General features: G+C 43.7%; 1 protein-coding gene across 3 annotated transcripts in view; it reads left to right on the top strand.

The window, feature by feature from the left end:
• Positions 1-19,783, top strand: part of Sh3rf2 (SH3 domain containing ring finger 2) — a 133,812-nt gene extending 114,029 nt beyond the window's left edge. For 2 of the 3 annotated variants that reach the window (XM_013025535.1, XM_013025534.1), the window contains 5 exons: positions 1,761-1,852; positions 3,674-3,843; positions 12,122-12,367; positions 15,984-16,342; positions 19,502-19,783. In XM_013025535.1, the coding sequence (XP_012880989.1) occupies positions 1,761-1,852; positions 3,674-3,843; positions 12,122-12,367; positions 15,984-16,342; positions 19,502-19,759 (1,125 nt within the window). In that variant the 3' untranslated portion in view covers positions 19,760-19,783. Of the gene's footprint in view, positions 1-1,760; positions 1,853-3,673; positions 3,845-12,121; positions 12,368-15,983; positions 16,343-19,501 lie in introns of all 3 variants that reach the window. The other variant, XM_013025533.1, reaches the window with a different exon arrangement.
• The last annotated feature ends 365 nt before the right edge of the window (positions 19,784-20,148 follow it).

The following is a 20,148-nucleotide window of genomic DNA, read 5'->3' as shown; positions in this document are numbered from 1 at the left end:
GTGAGGTGGTATCTCAATGTTGTTTTGATTTGCATTTCTTTTATGGCTAGAAAGGTTGGGCATTTCTTTATGTGTCTGTTGGCCATTCTTCTTTCCTCTTCAGAGATGTTTCTCTTTAAGTCTTTAGCCCACTTATTTATTGGGCAGTTGTTTCTTTGAGGATATGTTGTTGGGGGATTTAAGTTTTTGAGTTCCAAGGGACCCTTATCCGTTGTATAGATGGTGAAGACCTTCTCCCAATCCATGGGATTTCTATTGATCTTGCTAGCTATGTCCTTTGCCATGCAGAAACTCTGCAATTTCATGCAATCCCATTTGTCCAACCTTTCTTTGATTTGTTGTGTTTCTGGGTCTCTATTAAGAAAATTTTGGCCTGTACCAAGGAGACCTAGGGTTTCTCCTATTCCATCCTGTAATGTTTTCAGAGTGTCTACTTTGGCTCCGAGGTCTTTGATCCATTTGGAGTTGATTCTGGTGCAGGGTGATATATAAGGATCTAGCTTTAGTTTTCCACAAGTAGTTAGCCAATTTTGCCAGCATCATTTACTGAAGAGGCTGTCTCCCATTCTATTTTTTAGAGAGCTAGGACAATCTTTAAGCTACAAGCTCATAGGGAACAAACACACAAAGAAATACAACAGTATCCAATACTGACATAGTCTCTGTCTTGTGGGACTTTAGGTGGGGGAGATGGTTGATAAACAAGGAAAGCAGCAGATCTGTGAGGTGTTCTGAGAAGGGAGAAAGCAATGCATTGTGTTAGGTAATGGCTAAAATCTCTCCAGTGGAGTAGGCTATGTTCTTCATTCATGAAGAAGTGAAAGGGACTCACATTATTCTTCTGTAAGTCATTGGATACACTGATGTATATGTGTATACACATCTGTCTGCCTGTGTGTGTTTCTGTGTCTGTATATGTCTATGTGTATGTTTCTGTGTGTGTGCATGTGTCTATATGTGTCTACATGTGACTGCCTATCTGTGTGTGTGCTTATACAAGTAATCATCCATAGAAGGATGGGATCAGACCTCTGACTATTTGATTTTTTTGGCAGGGGGGTACTGATCCTGGGGCTTGAACTCAAGGCCTGCATGCTGTCCCTGAGCTTTTGTGCTCAAGGCTAGTATTCTACTACTTGGAACACAGTTCCACTTTGGCTTTTTGGTGGTTAGTTGGAGGTAAGAATCTCACAGACTTTCCTGCCAGGGCTGGCTTCAAACCTTGACCTTCAGATCTCAACCTCCTGAGTAGCTAGGATTACAGTCATGAGCTACCGCACCCCACTTGTCAATTTTAACCTTTATTTTGTGCTAATTGGTACTTTTCTTCCCCTCTGTGCCTCAGTTTCTCATCCAAAACTGGGGATTAATAAACTACCTTTACTAAGGATTAAATCTGCTGACACTTGGGAAGCACTTAAAACCGCCTGGTGAGTACTAAGTTCTGAATCAACATTAGCTGTCCTGTTATTTTTTTCAGAGCAGGTTTTCCCAGAGGGAGAAAAGTGAAGCAGAAGATGACTGGGACAGTAATTGGACACCTCTGCATTGTCTACGCTATCTTCCTGTGAGATGTGGCTCGGTCAGGCTATAAAATGGTCTGCTCCACTTCACTCTACCCAAAGCCACAACCTACAGAGAAATTACAGGGTGGGCCATGCTGGTCATGACTAGAGTTTTCAGCTATGTCAAGCCATAATTGCTTTGTCCTGGCCTGGGATGCTCACCAGTTCTGCTTGCTGTCTCTTCTGTCTGTGTAGGTCAACACTTACCATCCTGTGCCAGCCTTCCCAGGACATGCCATGGCCATGGTCAGCCTGCCCAGCTCCCAGCAACACCTGTCCACTAACATGTGAGTAAAAAATCTCAGTACCGCCCACCCCCCAACACACAACCTGGGTCCTGGCACAAAGGGGTCATCTTTGCCAGCTTCCTGCCACCAAACCACTTCACCCCCCACATCATCCTATTTAGAGAGAAAACAGCCCCCTTCCTTTACTACTTCCAAAGGATATAATGGCCAAACAAACGCACATGCAAATTAGGAAAGCCACGGCATCTTTACTTGTTGTTTTACAAAGGCAGAAAGAAACTGCCAGATTATAAGCCACAAGCTCGCTGGAAGATGGAGGATGGAGCAATATCTGTTGTCTTTCTTTAGATTCAGAAGGTTCGCTCACAAGCGCGTGTTGATTGTTGTAATCGGTAAAATAAATCAATACAGCATTGGGGGTAGAAAACAAACTTGAGGCTGCAAGGCTTGATAAGAAATGTACGCATTATCCTGCCCATGTAATTGTAACCCCTCTGTACAGTATGTTCACAATAAAATTAAATTAAATTAAAAAAATTTTAAAAAAACAAACTTGAATATGAACACATACTCTTAACCTTTTTGATACAAACCTTCACAGTCTCTAGGACCCGGAATGACTTGCTAATGTCTAGCCTGAAGGCCATATTCTGGTGACCCCTGTATCCAGAAAAGCACAGCAAGTCTTCAATGCCTTACTTACATAGGCATGGTTCCTTAGCCTCAAGCCTCACTATTCCCTATTGTCTTCCCTCTCAATTCATACCCACTTGCTTCCTATATGGGCTATAGAATTCCACATCCCTGCTGGAACGCAAGGACATGTCGACGCCTGTCCTTCTCACCACGTAAACCAGCGAACATTGTATGCCAAGAAACCAAGATTGACTTGTCTCTCCTATTTCCCAACACACATTCAGCTAGCTCCTCCAGCCAATCCTGGGAGTCAAACAAGTCCTCACTCTCAGTCACAGGCATGGATCCAAGCAGCTTCTGTACACACCACTCATGTCTCTGAAGGCTGCTGGTGGTAACTATTTTCTTGAGAGGAATATCAAAGCACCCTGATAATCACAACTTGTAGGATGAGACACCCTCATTTCTGCTAGTAATTTCTAGCCACCAAGTTCTGTTCACCATCTAAAGCCAGTTTCCCATTGTTCAAGCACCTGTGTTGGCCTATACCAGCAATCTCCAGGTGTGGTGCTCTCTGGAGGAGTAGGGAGGTAAGGAGGCTGGCACCAGTTCAGCAAGGCTGCTCCACTTTTCATATCCACATTGTAGTGTGTGTGTGTGTGTGTGTGTGTGTGTGTGTGTGTGTGTGTGTGTGTGTGTGGAGACAGTGCTCCCTAAGTTTTTATTGCTCAAGGCTAGTCCCAGCTCCACTGTCAGATTTGTTGATAACTAATTGGAGATAAGAGTGGCTCAGTGGTAGAGTGTTTGTCTTGCATGCATGAGGCCCTGAGTTCGATTCCTCAGCACCACATAAGCAGAAAAGGCCACACATGGCACTGTGGCTCAAGCGGTAGAGCACTAGCCTTGAGCTGAAGAGCTGAGGGATAGCGCCCAGGCCCAGAGTTCAGGTCCCAGGACTGGCAAAAAAAAAAAAAAAAAGGGCGGGGGAGGTCTTCATGAGCTTTCCTGCTGAAGCTGGCTTTGAACCATGATCCTCAGATCTCAGTCTCCTGGGTAGTTAAGATTATAGGTGTGAGCCCCAGGTGCCCAGCTCCAGGTTTTAAAAGGTTTTATTACTAACCACTGTGTTGATGGATCTGAGGGTCTGTCTCCCGCTGTCACTCACTAGTCTGTGCCCAGCAGGCACACACGCCCTCTTCCCTCACTAGTTCCCTGTGTCTCCAGGTTTGTAGCCCTGCACTCGTACTCGGCACACGGCCTTGGTGAGCTGGACCTGCAGAAGGGAGAAGCCATCAGGGTCTTGGGGAAGTACCAGGACGGCTGGCTACGGGGCATCTCCTTGGTCACTGGGCGAGTCGGCGTCTTCCCAAGCAACTATGTCATCCCCATCTTCAAGTGGGTCCCCTCCAATATCAGCCACTAGGGCGGAGCTGGTGTCATCCTCGGCCCAGAGACCTTCTGTGGGTTGAATGGATGGAGGACTCAGTGCTTTTCAAGGGACAGACCAGGAAATGGCTTTAACATTCCCATCTCTCTATTTCTTGTGCCAGTTCTGGGGCCTGAACTTAGGATTCCACACTCTTACTTAGCTTTTTCCACTCAAGATTGGAGCTCTATCACTTGAGCCGTACCTCCAGTTCTGCATCTTAAGTCTTAAAAAAAAAAAGTATTGACAAGTATTTTTACCTCTTTCTACTTTCTACTCATTGGCCAAGCCTCAGAATCGATATTTGATGGATATAAATATTTATATCTACACATCCATATTTTATATATTTATTTACATATTTATGTCTTATATTTATATATTATGCATATCACATATTTTTACATATATTATATAGATGAGGGTACTGAGAGTCAGAGCTAAGTAACTCATGAAGAGCTAGTTTTCAGTTTCTCCCGCACCAATCCTGGAATTCTCACTTTATGTCTTATCCTTCCAATACTTCATCTAGTGGAATGGTGAGAAAATGTGGTCAAATGACCTCTCCAGAGGTCTCTCAGAGAACCTTTCTGGGAAAGAAGGCAAGACTGTTATTCAGAGGTTCCGTGAACGCAGACCACTGTCCATCCATGCCCCAGATCAAACACTAGCTAGAATACCAAAACTCTTCCCAACCTTTTCTCCTCTGGGACAGTCCTACTCATTGCATTAACCCACAGCTTGTCCTACCAGCTTGCTCTATGTCTACAAATCTACACAGACCCTAAAGCTACCCATGACCCATCTCACCCCTACTCCCTGCCCCATGCCCATGTGTACACGCACGCACACACACACACACACACACACACACACATACACACACGCACACACACACACACAAGCCCAGGCAAAGGCAGGAGACAGTGAGACACTGTACATCAAGCTCTGTCTTTATGACATAGAAGGGAGTCACAACTCCAAGGAAAATGACAAGGTGTGGGGGTCATAACTAACATCACTTATCCAGTTTGGGAAGCCTTCATTTAGGTGGGGCAGTGTCCTGAGGAGGGCAACAATGATGGTAAGAAAATAGCCAAGTATAGCATACAGGAACTGATAGAGAAACTAAGCTGGTGTAATCTGTAGAAGACAGGGATGGAGGGATCTTAATAAACTGTAAGGCAGTTTGGCTCTATGAGAGGGCATTGGAATATATCAAAGGATATACTTACATAAAAGGATTTGGTTCCACCCAAAGGCACATTTTCTGAGCCATTGATTTCTCTAGCCAGGCTGGCTGGTGAGTTGGAGGAGTTCCATTTTAGGAAGAATTATAGACAACATCTGTCTTCACAGATTCAGAGTGATATAAAAAGATCCGTTTATGAAGTTGAAATTAAGATTGAAGATTATAGTTACCTGTTCCAATGGAAGGTTCTTGTGATTTGTGTTTAGGCAAATTTAAGATAAGCCAGGTGCTAGTAGGTCACACCTGTAATCCTAGCTACTGAGATCTGAGGATTGCAGTTTGAAGCCATTCCAAGCAGAAAAGTCCATGAGATGCTTATCTCCTATTAACCACAAAAAACTAGAAGGAGAGCTGTGGCTCAAGTGGTAGAGTTCTAGCCTTGAAGGAAAAAAATTTTCAATAGCTTATTTTTTATTTCCTTACTTTACAAATACTTACTGAGGACTAGTTATGTGAGAGGTACCTTTCCAGGCACTAGGAAAATATCAGTAAACAAAGTACAGAAAAGTGGCTGCCCACAGATGCTTATATTATAGGAGGGAAGATGATAAATAAATAATATGTGCATAATATAAACAATGTGATAGTCATATGGGCTAAGGAGAAAAATCAGGAAAAAGGGACAGAATTTGTGGGTTGTAATTTTAGATATGGCAGAGATTGCCAAATCAAGAATTAAGAATGAGGGCAATGAGAAGGTAGTCCAGGTAGATCTTCGAGAAAAGTATATTCCAAGCCAAAGGAATGGCAAGTACAAAGGCCTGGGGGCTGGGAATTTGCCCGACGTAAAGGCAAATTGGGGAGAAATTAGTGGGAGACAGGTCAGAGTGGTAAAGGGGGGCCAGGTAATCTAGAATATTCTAGGTCATAATGAGAGATTTGGTTTTAACTCTTATTGCAAAGTTTTGAGCAGAAGAGTGATGAGATCGAACTAGTGTTTAACCATGCTCTTTCTGCTTTGCTGGGTTGAGAATTGACTGCAGAGAAGAAGGGATGGAAGCAGAAAACTAGCAGAGAGAATGGGAACTGAATCAGGATAACTGCCACCATGGAGCTAGAAAAATCCTGAAGTTAGAAACGGGCAAGATTTCTACTAAAGAAAATATCAGATGTGGAGGAACGGAGGACTTCAGGTTGAGTCCAAGCTCTTTTCTCGTTAAGAGTATGTGCCGGTGGCCCAAGTGCTGGTGGCTCTTATCCTAACTATTCAGGATGCTGAGCTCTGAGGAGCATGGTTGAAACCAGCCTAAGCAGAAAAGTCTGTGAGACTTTTATCTCCAATTAACCAGCAAAAAGCTTAAGTGGACAGTAGCTCAAGTGGAGGCATGCCAGTTTTGAGTGAAAAAGCCAAGAGAGAATATAAGGCCCCAAGCTTAAGCCTCAGTACAGGTGTGCACATGTGTACACACACAAATACATACACACACACACACACAGAAAGAGAGGAGGAGGGGGAGGGAGAGAGAGTAATGTAGTGTTTCCTTTTACTGGGATGGCAATGATAAAAAACATAAGATGAGCAAGTACTGAGGCACAAGGGAAGCAGAAGCTTCGTTCACAGCCAATGAAATCTGGGATGTCTTGTACTCTATTACTAATCTAGGTAAAGATGTTGGTGAGCAGTTGAATGTGCAAGTCTAACATTTAAGAGAGAGTTGCAGATTGAGATGGTATTTACATCCCTAAGATTAGATGAGATCACTGTGGTAGAATAATGTAAAATCATTCTAAAATCTGTAATGAATGAAGGGACAGATCAGAGGGTAGGTAATCACTGCAACAAAGTAAAGTGGTAGGTACAAACTCTGGTAATGTCAAAGCTGGGAAGGATTGGAGAGGATGGAGAATGATCCAGGAACTGTAGCAGTCTGTTCTAAGAGTTTATTCCCTGAGATAGAACATGAACTGTCCATAGCCCAAACCATGGTCTTAGCCCCTACATTTAAATTTTAGCCTGAAATATTGGTTATGCCATCAAGAACCATGAGAATAAGAGTTATTCATATATACTATACATATAACCTAATTTCTTACATATATAGAACATAGCATTATATATATATACAATATATTATATATATATTATATATATATACATATATATATACAATCCCAGAACTGACGTACACTAAATGGTATAGGGCTTGAAATCAGGCTTGGGCACTATATATAGATATAGATACAAGATATAGATATATAGATATTATAATATATAATATTATCTATATATTTATATTATTCTATTATATTAAATATAATTACACAATATATGTAGTAGTGTCTGTGTGTGTGTCTGTGTGTGTCTGTGTGTTTGTGTCTGTGTGTGTATGTCAGTACTGGGAGTTGAACTCAGGGCCTGGGCACTGTTCCTGAGCTTTTGTGCTCAAGGCTAGTTCTCTGCCACTTTGAACCACAAACTCCATTTCCAGCTGTGTGGTACTTAATTGGAGATGAGTGTCACAAACTTTCCTACCATGATCATTAGATTTCTGCCTCCTGAATAGCTAGGATTATCATAGTATGAGCCACTGGAGCTTGACTTAATCATATATTTTATCATGTAAATGAAGACATTTTTGAACAGACAGATACTGAGGACTTTCCTGGGAAAACCAGAACACATGGTTGCCCCAACTAGAATGTATGTAAGATTCCATCAGTGTTTCACAAGTCTCCTGCTTCTGTTTCATTCCTCTGTGACTTTTCTCCCAAGTGATACCCTAGGCAGCCATAAGCATCTTCTAAATTCTAACGCACATAAGACAGAAGATAGAATGTCAGAATCACAACCATTGACCATCTCTTCCTCCCAGCTCACAGAAATCTGAATACGGGCATTTCTTGAGAGGTTACTAAGGTCCAAGCACAGTTTTCCTTATAAACAAGCAATATTTCTAAGAAACAGTCCCGGTCAGAGAGTCACTGCCTGGAGGTTATTAGATGACAGAGGATCGTAGAGTTGTGTGTGTCTTCCTCTTCTAAGGAAGTTCCATCTTGGACATGCTGACATGTGCCCAATTTGTTTCCCTGGGTGCAGCTGTCCCTCATTCTAATCACCCTTTCCACCGTGGGAAGTTTCCTTCTCCCACTTCTCAGGGCTGACAAATATTGTCCTTTGTGTGGGAAACTAGTGGGTTGGGCTACATGCGCAAGGCTCCTTTCAGTTCTTTGTGTGTTTGAAAGCTTTTGTTCCCCTTCCCTTGCCTTTGTTTTCTGCCAGTAGTGATGGTTCTGTGCAGCGCAGTCTTTTATAGAACAGCCAAGGTTCAGAGATGGAGGGACCTCTGAGCATTGAAACCTTTGCTTTTATTAGAATCATCCCATAATAGACTGAGCCAGCCAGGGTTTGAGAATTAACTATAAGCAGGAACTGACTGAAATGCCACGGTTTAAATTTAAGATCCAATAAGTAAACTTTTTTTTGGCCAGTCCTGGAACTTGAACTCTAGGCCTAGGTGCTTTCCCTTTCTTTTTGTTCAAGGGTAGCACTCTACCACTTGAGCCACAGAGACACGTAGGTATTTTTCTGCATAGTGCATTGGAGATAAGAATCTCACAGACTTTCCTGCCCAACCTGGCTTTGAACCACAATCCTCAGAGCTCAGCCTCCTGAGTAGCCAGGACTACAGACATGAGCCACTGGCACCCCACTACAAGTAAGCATTTTTAAGTGTCAAACATGTTCCTGGTTTTATTCCTTGATCCAGCCGTCTAGGCTACATGGTGACACCCACCTTTCCGGCTTTTGTTAACAACAATTAAATCTCTGCCATCGTGAAATCCTGGAGATATCTATGGGCTCAAGAGGCACAGAGGAGCTGGCAAGTTCTCACCTGTCTGCCATCCAAACACCTTCTGATGTTTTATTTGAATTCTCCTCCCCTGGCGCCCCCCTCTCCGCCCCCTCCCCGTGTGTTGTCTTAGTGAGAGGCAGGTATTTTGTCCCTTTTCCTTCTCAGTCCACCACATGGCTAGGGCCCTGGCTTAGCCAGGCTTGTGCTCCCCACTGAGAACTTTGAAACCTGAGCAAGGAAAGACAAGATGCAGGCCAAGTTGAAGATCGTTCATGGTGAGTGCTTCAGTACCAGCATTACCTGGCAATTCCAGTGTAAATCCCGCTGCTGGGCCCTCTGTAGCCTGCTTGGATCCTGTTTCGAAGTCCTTTCCTCTCCATCCTGTCTTCCCATCCATTCCCTTCCGCTCAATTAGCCAGGCTAGTTCTTCTTCATGCAGCCTTCACAGACACCTATCGGCCTGCTGCCTCATAGGTGGAGGGAAGTGCTCACTCCATGGCCTTAAACGCTAAGAAGATTCTGTAAAGGTGGTCAGAGTCAAGCCTTCTTCTTACCATGAGGCTGTTACCATGGTGAGCCCAGCAGAGCTGCTGTATCTAATGTCCCCTTTGCCTATTAGAAAAGCTGTTTAAGAGCTAATATCTCACACGGAGGAAAGGATATGAGGACCGGTTCAGTGGAGCAAGTCAGAAGCCACATCCACTTCTTCCACAGAAACCCACTGTGTCTTTCTGTTTCCTCTGGAAAATAAGGATCATAACATCTTCAGATCTAGGGTTTTGTGGGGACTCATTAATTAACATGTTAGCAAAGCACTCTGATGTTGGGAGAAAGTAGTGGGTAAGTGCTAAGCTTTTTGCCAAAAGTCCTAGTCACAGTGTTGAATGGGACACTTGGGATTTAGGAGTTCCTGGAATCTGGCCCAGTGCTGAGCTCAGCAAAATGAGGTAATACCTTGGTCTATAAACAATCATTCAATGAAGAAATTGGTGAGATAAAGCTAGCATGGTCTTAATTAGCTATGCTATACAGGAAATAGTTTTGGGGCCAAACTTTCCTCCTCCTCCTCCTCCTTCCTCTTCTTCCTCTTCCTCCTCCTCATCTTCTTTCTCCTTCTCTTTGTTCTGGGCTTGAACTTAGAAGTTGGGTGCTATCCCTTAGCTTTTTTATCCAAGTCTAGTGCTCTACCACTTGAGCTCTACCACAGCTCCAATTACAGATTACTTTTTGCTGCTTAAATGGAGATATGAATCTCATGGTCTTGTCTGCCCAGGCTAGCTTCAAACTGTGATCTTCAAATCCCAGCCTCCTGAGGAGCTAGGATTACAAGCGTGAGCCAGTGGTCCTAGCTTCCAGTCTTTCTCCTTGTTAATGTATTTTGCAGTATACAGAGAAGCTGCTTAGGATTTCCATGCAGGGTTTTCCTCTCCACTACCCAGGCTGCATCTCCAGAAAACAATGTGGTTTCTCACTGATAGACAGCCCCATACCTCCTCCCTGACCCCTACCACCACAGGCTGGCCGCTGTGGGTAGGCATGTCCCTACACATCCATTCTTAAAGACATTGACTGCATAAGAAATGTTTTTTTGATAGCATTGGCCACAATTAATCAATGCTTTGCTAACCTTCCTCTAACACTTGCTCATTGTTGAACTACTTTTTAATCAAACAAAAGTTATTAACCACTTTTAAGTAAGCAGAAGGAAAAAGAAGGAGCAACAGGAGGACACTCTGTGGCAGGGCCTTATTTGGGTTCCTTGCTCCTACGAAATTAGCAGAGGCCTATCTAATCAACATGGTAACTACAGATTACTTGGTTGGAGATGTGATGTTGGAGCTGGCTTGGTGGAAGGGAAAGAAGGGCTTGTAAAGCTTTAGCCACAGCTAAAGCAACTCAGGAAATTACAGGCTGGAGACAATGGACAAGATACTGTGGTTTTATAATAAAACTTTAATGCTATTCTTGAGAGTCTTATCTCCAAGTAACCAGCAAAAAGTGAGAAGAGGTGGTGTGATTCAAGTGGTATAGCACCAGCCTTGAATGGAAAAAGTTAAAGGATAGTATAAGGTCCTAAGTTCCAGTTCTAGTACCAATACACACACACACACACACACACACACACACACACACACACACACACACGAGTTGTTCTTGAAAATCACAGTGAAGGCTCAAGAGGTTCTCATGGGGGCATGTGCAGGGCCAGCTAGCTGCCTTAGTTCACTTCCTTCAGGCAGAATAAAAAGGTGTTCCTGCTACCAATAAATAATAATCTAGCCAGGAAGTGGTGTCACTCAATGGTAAGGGCAGAGGGTCAGCTTAGAAATGATGCCCACATCATTTCTAAGCTGTAATCTTAGCTACTCAGGAGGCTGGGATCTGAGGATTGCAGTTCAAATCCAGTCCAGGCAGGAAAGTCCATGAGACTCTTATCTCCAATTAACCACCAGAAAACCAGAAGTGGCTCTGTGGCTCAAGTGGTAGAGCGCTTGTCTTGAGCTGAAGAGTTGAGGAACAGTACCCAGGCCCAGAGTTCAAGCCCCACAACTGACAAAAGAAAAAAGAAAAAAAAAGAAATGATGTGAGCAAATAATTGTTTATTTCTGTAATTGTTTATAAAATGGTGACACTAGTAATATTACTCAGAACGCTCTCCTACGGAATACATAATAATATGAGCAAAGCACTTGCCCAGAGCCTGGCATATGGTTGGTATTCAGTGTGTGTTAGCCTAAGTAACCAACATCAAAGCTAAAGAATTATGATAGCCACTCAGCAGACACCTGCTATAAAAGAAACCACATCAATCTCTTCCTTTCAAGAGTTTCGAATCTAATAGGAAGGCCAGTGAGACAGTAAAATATTTAGTTCATCATAAGTAACATGCACACACGTAAGATCTTATGTTCTAAAGAGATGTGGGGTGAGGCGTGAGGAGAGCTGCAGTAAGTGATAAAGTTTGACCAGAATCAGTGTGGACCTTGCCCTTGGCATACACACACATAGCTGTCAGGGTGTGTAGGGAGGTAGTGCCCATTTCCCTAGGCCTGTGGTTCACAAACAGTGTGAATGGTAGGCAAAAGGTAAGGATGGTCATCTTTGATACAGGGTTGGGAGCTGATATTTTGTTTAAATAGAACTCTTAACTGAACACTTCTTTTCTCTCTCCGTTTCTTCTCTTGAAAAAACAAACATATGTTCAACAACCAGAAAGACGTCTAGTTTTCCAGACTCCCGGAGCCCTGGTCTCTATGCCACATGGACATTATCCACCTCCTCTGTGTCCTCCAGAGGCAGCTTTTCAGAAGGTGATCCCAGGCAAAACCGTTCTTTCAAATCCGTCTTTGTGCCGACCGCGGTAGTCAGCCCCGTGAGGAACACAGCCAGCCCAGGAACATTAGGACAGGGGTCTCTTCGGAAGGGGCGAAGCAGCATGAGAAAGAGTAAGTGGTGGCAAAGAGGTATGTGCCTAGCGCTAAGTGATGAGGGTAGGGGTTATACAGTGTGCTTTTCATAAAAACCCAGTCTTGACCTTAAGATGACACTTGCAGATCCCAAGTGCTGGGTTGTTTTACTGACTGAAGCCAGACCTACTGACGGGCACAGTAGTTTCTGGCGATAGGAGAGTGACCAAAGTGCCAACATAGAAGTAGAATACAGCTAAGAAAGTGCTGGGTTTTGTTAGGAAAAACCCATCCAATCCCTCCCTGGCTCCAAGGATAATCCAGGGATCTTGGTAACACCCACCTGAGCATATGACAATCTGTACAGACCTGTCACTTTTATGTCTTTATTTATTTACTTCTTCATTATCTTTAAGTAGTTGTACAAAGGGGTTTTAATTCAACATGTCAAGTTTATGAGCACAATGCATCTTAAACAATGGTGCCCCTTCCCATGGCATTGTTTCCCATCTCTCCCAACCTCACCCATCAATTTACCTACTTCCGTTTTCACATATGTGCATTAGATATTATGACTGCATTTCCCTACCTTTCCTCTCTCCTTTCATCTGCCCTCCTTCCCTTGACCTGGGAAAAATTATGTAAAGTAAGTCACACTCGAGAGAAAAACGCTGCATGTTGTCTCTCAAATGTGGAAGTCCGATCTAAATTATAAACATATATATAAACATATACAAGGTGATATGCAGATATACACAGACATATACAGGGGAGGTTTCCAATGGTGTAACTCCTTTGATCGCGTAACTTACAGGTTTTGCTCTTTTAATATGTTGAACTTGTATGTGAGATTTCACTTTGGGAAATTCTAGGAAGGGTTCAAAAACCCTTTTCTACATCATCAAGGTTTTCTTCATCTGTTACAAGGTAAGTGTGGTGAATATGATTTATTCTCTGTCCCCTGATTTAAACTGGGCTCTGTGGAGTCAACAAAGGATTCTTCTTACAATCTGAACAAGTGACTAGACTGGAAAATTCCTCAAAGAAATAGAAAGCAAATATCCTATGCTGTGTGTCCATCTGACAGCTTCCTCAGACCTCACATACCAGTGTAATGGCTGTGGCTACTTCACCCACCCACCCAGATCCCTGCCTTTACTTTCCATTCCTTCTTTCTTCCACCTGCTCCTACACACACTTCAAATAAGTAACCTGCAACCGCTTTGGACAAGTTACCAAACTCTTCCATCTTCAGTTTCCTCATTTGTAAAATGGAAATTACAACAATACCTACACCCATCTGCATGACTACACTGATCTAATCAAAAGCTTCTACATGGCATGGCTCAGACAATACCAGGCACATAATGTGATATGCAATGATTGAGGTGAGAGCAACTCATAATAAGCTCTCGAGACATTAGCTTCCCGGATTTCTTTAAAAAGTATTAATTGGATTAATACGTTTTATCCTTACTACTACAATTAAACATCTCTTGGGGCCCACCCAGAGCATGAACTCTTTCAGGGTTGAAATCTCCCACTCAGTCTAGACCATTCTGCAATGCAATGGAGCACCACACGCATTCTTTAAGACCTCCAGTTTTGCCTGCCTCAGAGCTTTGGCTGCTTGCATTGTAATCAGAAAGCATTAGGTATCTTAAAAATTAGAAACGAGCCAGATGCTGGTGGCTCAGGCCTATAATCCTACTTAGGAAGCTGACATCTGTGAATGGTGGTTCAAAGCCAGCCCTGGCATGAAAGTCTTTGAGACTCATCTCCAATTCACCACCAAAAAGCTGAAAGGGAGGGTGTGGTTCAAGTGGTAGAGTTCAAGCCTTGAGTGAAAAAGCTCAGACTCAGTATACAGCCCCTGAATTCAAGCCCCAGGACTGGCACTATATATATATATATATATATATATATATATATATACATATATATGAGAGAGACAGGCATGAAGCGTTTCCAGGAACCTAAGGACATGTCTGTCTGGTGTTGCTTTGACATCCCAGGTCCTGAAGGCATTTCCTTATCTCCCTTTCTGAAGATGAGGCTGGTCAGGCTATCCATCTCCCCAAAGCAAAGAGAAACAACAGAGATTGACTATGTGCAGCTTGCAGGGCTGTCAGTGTTCCAACAAATGTCTAAACAGAAAGGTCAGAGTTGTGTAAATCTGTCCATCTTGTTTCCCACGGCTGAGAACACCAACTGTGGTTAGTGAGGGTCCTGCTTTTCATGATCAGAACTGGCAGAAGAGTCATAGTGCGGCCATGGCCTCTGCCCAGGCCCTTCTACTAGGCACCCACTACTGTGATCCAAACATGCATCCAAGGAGTGTCAGGAAAGATAAGCATCTCCAGCTGAGACCTAACCTACAGCTCTGGCAATGTTGGAGTCCCTCTTCAGAAATGGCCCACGCTACTTCTTAGGAGTGTCTCTCACTTGCCTCCAAGATATATGCTAAATGAGTGAGGCTCTCATCTTTAGAGAGTTTCAGGGCAAGGAATGGCATCTTTTTACTGAGGGAAGACTGTAATTTTTGCCTCAGGCACAGGCAAAACCAAACTCTTGGACTTTGCATTGTTGCTGTCCTTTTACCCGAAATGATCATGACATGACATGCTGGGCACATCCTGGGTACTCAGAAGACATAACCTGCCCTGTGGTGGACTGTTTTAATTTCCAGCTTACAAAGGAGGAACTGAGTCCTGTGGAGCTATTATGACTTGTCCCTGATTCTCTGGTAGGATGTTATGACACTTGGCAAAGCTCAGCCACATACTACCAAACTGGAATAAGAAGTCTCCAAATTTACCTCTATGTGATATCCTGCTTAGCAAGCACATGAACTGTTACTGCCACTCATCCTTCCCCATCCTGCAACACCCCCCAAGGAAAGTCCCCACCACCCCATGTCCAAAGCTTCTAGAGCTTTCTTCAGCAAGTAGTTCTCCTTTCCTCTTTCTCTTCCTCTTGTTTCTTCTCAGTTGCTGGAGTGTCTTCATCCCTTGTCTCTTATCTTCCACTTTTGTTAATATTATTGAACACTTTTATTAGTGCTTTGCATTAATTACCTCCTGTGATTTTTTTTTAATTTTCCTTATGTGGCTGTACAAAGGGGTTTCGATTCAATGTGCCAGTTTGTGAGTACAATGCCTCTTGATCAATGTCACCCCTTCCATCATTCTTCCCCATCACTCCCAACCAACCCCACACTTCTTTCTGTCTCTTGCTGTCAATAACTTTTTGATCCGTCTCCAAATTTTCTCTCACTGTGAAGCTACATTTGGACCTCTTTCTTCATCTTAAAGGGCTTGAGGGAAAGGAGTAAGGGTGTGGTGTGTGTGTGTGTATGTGTGTGTGTGTGTGTGGTGTGATAAAGAAGTCAAATGGAAGTCATAGACCATGTGATATTTCACACACACACACACACACACACACACATTCAGCTAGCCTCTGATTTGCTGCCAACATCAGCAAACAGCCCCTTAAAAAAAAAAAAAAGACAAGATCACCTTTAAAAGACCCTGGGAGAATGTGAGCCCAGTCAAATTAGGAAAGCACTTAGCTATTCTGGGATATCAGGACAGAACGCACTGCCTACCTGCTGTCAGCTGCCCCTGTGGCTGATAACAGGCATCTCCTTCCCCAGATGGCTCCCTGCAAAGACCGGTGCAGTCAGGGGTCTCTTCGCTCATGGTGGGCTCCCTCCGGCGCAGCCCCACGGTGCTGGTCCGACCTCAACAGTTCCAATTCTACACACCACAGGGGGTCTCCCCCTCGCCCTCAGCAATGCTGTTGGCCATGGGACCCAAGCCTGCTCCCACTGGAGAGCCTGCCCACACCTGTGTCAGCAGAGGCGGTGACAGCAGGATCCACTCGGCAGCCAGTTCCCTCATCATGGAAGGCAAAGACCTCCCCATCAGGAGTGAGCCTCCGCTCAGGCCACCGGCCTCAGCCCCACCATCAATCCTGGTGAAACCAGAAAATTCAAGAAATGGCACCGAAAAGGTAAGAGTAGACTATTTTTCACCTCTAACTCTGCACACGCCTCACGCACACACGCGCGCACACACACACAGCTCCTGAGATTTGAGTGTTGGTAGACAGAAACTCAAAATGGCAGCCTCTCCACACTCAACCACCCCTTCCTCTTCCCTCACATCCCCAAGTAACACAGGCTTCTTTTGAGACTCAGAGGTAAGCCCTGGGAAAACAACAGAACAAAACAGTGGCTTTGCCATCTGACAAATCTTGGTTTGAATTCTAGCACTGGCTTTGGGTGGCTTTGGCTAAAACACTTCACCCTCCTGGAACTCTTTTGTTTGTCCTCTCTTAACCTGTAAAATGGAGGTAAGAGTAATGATGGCAGCATAGGCTTATAGGAGAGATTAAACAATGTAAAATATACAAATTGCTTACATAGGGCTTGATAAGTAATTATTCAACCGATAAAAGAGGTCACTGAGACATAAGGGAATTTAAATAAGGGGAAGATCACCCAGAATGATAACTCCTTATTGTGACCTCTGAGTTAGAGATCAGATCTGTTCATTTCTAGTCCAGAACTCCTTGCATGGAAGGCATGGGAAGGGTTTTTTTGTTTTGGCCAGTCCTGAGGCTTGAACTCAATGTTGTACTGTCCCTAAAGTCCTTTTGCTCAAGGCTAGCACTCTACCACTTGAACCACAGCACCACTTCCAGCTTTTTCTGTGATTCATTGGAGATAAGAATCTCACAGACTCTCCTGCCCAGGCTGGCTTTGAACCTCAGTCCTCAGATGTCAGCCCCCTAAGTAGCTAGGTTTACAAGTGTGAGCCACTGGTGCCTTGTGACATGGGTTGTTTGTTTGTATAATAACCTTGAAGCAAGAGGGATGGTAGAATCAGAGCAGTCCCATGAAGGAAATCAAGTGACACCCTTGCTGTGTTTTAGTTACTAAATTCACCAACATCACTGCCACCATCACCACCCCACTATCATCACACATCCCCTTCCATCCTAAAAAATGGAAAGGGAGTATAGTTTCCTTCTCCTTATTATGCATTTCTCAGCACTGATAACCTGGCATGTATTAGTTAAGTACTTCATAGTCCTGCCTCATTTAATTCTGACAACCATCCTCTGAAGTAGGTATTATTTTCATCTTCATTTGTGGGGACATGATGTTTGAGACATAGCCCAGGTAAGCCTCAAATTCATGATCTTCCTATTGCAGCCTCCTAAGTGCTGGGATTACAGTCATGGGCCCTTATGCCCAGCCTCATTCTTATTTTAAACTGAGAAAATGAAAGCATAGGGAGTTAAAGAGCATCTTCCCATGTACCGCTGACACACATGAGTGCCTTGCATAGAATCCAGTATAAAAACTCATGCTCTCAAGGCTATGCCCCAACCTTACAGGGAAAGGCGTTTGGCAAAGGTTAGCACTGGGTTGACCCATTGTAACAATGAGAGATGTACAAGACACTGCTGAACAACGAACTTTACAATTTAGGCTGGGGGGGGGAGGGTAGTTGTGGAGGTGGGAGGGAAGGGGAGGGGAAAAACAAAGGAGGAGGCAACAATGCTTGATAAGAACTGTACTCATTGCCTTGCTCATGTAACTGTAACCCCTCTGTGCAGTATTTTCACAATTAAAAATGTATTAAAAAAATAAAAAGTTAGTACTGACTGATGTAAATGCTGAGAGTTCTGATTCTGCCTGATGGTATTCAAGAAATTTAAAGTTTTACAGGACCTCGTTGCCCAGTAACTCAAATTATTATATAAAACTTTTAGACTGTATTTTGTAATCCCTCAGAACCCTAATAGAGTAAGTCCAAAAGTATGAAGAAATTTGGGTTCTCTATTGGAAACACAAGGATTAAATTTCATGGAAAAAGAAAAGAAAAGAAATAATTCCCAGACAATACCACAAAACACTTTATTATTAAGTCCTGAGACAGGGATTGGCCAGAACCAATACTTTAATTACCAGGTACGAGAAGTGAAAGGAAGGAGGGTAAGATGGAGTTTGGAGCACACTGGGGACCATAAGTCTCAAGGAGGAATTGTTCCAGCCAGGTGATACCATAATGGGCATGGGCCCAGCATGCCAGATGTTTAGTTGTTTTATTGAAACAAGGTCTTACATGTAATGCAGGCTAGCCTTGACCTTTCTTTGTAACCCAGGCTAGCCTTAAAGCCTTAAACTCTTGGCCTTCCTGACTCATCTGGCACTGGTATTATAGGCATACAGTACTGTGCTTAATCCTTTATCTTTGAACATTTAAAGAGACATGTGGAATCCTAGCTTTTCAAAATGCAGTCTCCCAGTCTGTATGTGTAGGGAAATAAATTAAAATCTCAAAAAATTCTGAATATTCCTTGCTACTCAAGAGGCTGAGATACGAAACTTGAGATTTGAAACCAACTTGCACAAAGAGAAAAGTCAATGAGACTTTTATGTCCAATTAATTGAAAGAAAAAATATCTAAAAGTAGAGATGTGGCTCAATGGTAGAATGTCAGCCTTGAACAAAACAGCTAGTAGAAAGTATACTGGCCCCAAGTTCAAAACCTAGGATTGGCACCAAAAAAAAAAGACAAAAAGAAAGAGTGAATGCTAAATTCTGCCAGCGGGTTTCTAGGGAGCCAGCTCTGCACTGACTTAGAAGATCATTATGGAAATCTGTTAAGGAAGTCACTAGGAAAGGCTCCAAGAAGAGCTAGGCCTTGAAAGAGATACTAAGGAAGGCAGAGAGGAAATGGAGAAGGCAAACTTGTATCTTCTAAGAGATATTATAATCATACTTACCCAATTTATCCCTGATAACTCCTAATTGCTCTTCAGTTCTCAATTTAAATAGCTTGGCCTCTAGGAAGCCTTCTGTGACTTCCCCATCCCAGTTGGAGCAAATGTGCTTCCAGGTCCTTAGTATCTGAGACTTGCCTCATCAGAGCTCTTGTTCGCATTTTCTCTTGGCCAGGGTGGTTCTCTTCACGCTCAGCTTCTTCCTAACAGCTAAGAGGAGTCAGAACGCAAAGCAGCCACTCCAAGTAGACACGGATATGTGCTGAACGCCCACCACACACGTAAAGCATTTTGAGTTGGGGAGAAGTTTAGACAAACAACAGGCCCTCAAGTCTGCATCTTACCCATGTTCCTTTGCTCTCTTTTCTCTTGCAGCAAGTCAAAACCGTGAGATTTCAGAATTACAGCCCTCCTCCCACCAAACGCTACACCTCCCATCCGGCCTCGGGAAAGCGTGAACAGCCTGTCACCCACAAGGGGTCCCAGCCCGAAGCAGCCACAGAGATGACCGTCCTATTCGCCCACCGAAGTGGCTGCCATTCGGGACAGCATACGGAGCACCGAAGGAAGTCAGCTTTTGGCAAGGCCACGACCCCAGCTTCAGCCCCACAGACTGTGTTTCCCAGCAAATGAATCTAGGGGTGGCTTTTCTTAGGCCCCCAAAGAGAGGTGAATTGCATTTAAATACAGTCTGCCTCCACTGAAGACATTCTACCATCCTTGGAGACTCCAGTGTGGGTTATTGTGCCACCTGTTATCCCTCTGGGAAAGGGAAAATTGGACTAGAAATCCCTGCACTGAGTGGCCTTCGAACATTGTGCACATAGGCCAAAGTGTGGAAGAGCTCCAAGCCTGCTCTCCAGCATGGAGGGCTTGGCCTCTCTTCCTCAGTGTTCTGTGTAAGATATCTGGGGTATCCTAAAGGGGACTTCAGCCATCATAAGGCTATGGTGGGATTGTTGGCATTGCTTTTATTTCTCTCTCTCTCTCTTTATCATCACCTAAAACAACCTCCTCCATCT

This window comes from Dipodomys ordii, unplaced genomic scaffold (assembly GCF_000151885.1).
Source record: "Dipodomys ordii isolate 6190 unplaced genomic scaffold, Dord_2.0 Scaffold85, whole genome shotgun sequence".
NCBI classification, from domain to species: domain Eukaryota; kingdom Metazoa; phylum Chordata; class Mammalia; order Rodentia; family Heteromyidae; genus Dipodomys; species Dipodomys ordii.
This window is presented reverse-complemented; position numbering and strand designations above follow the sequence as displayed.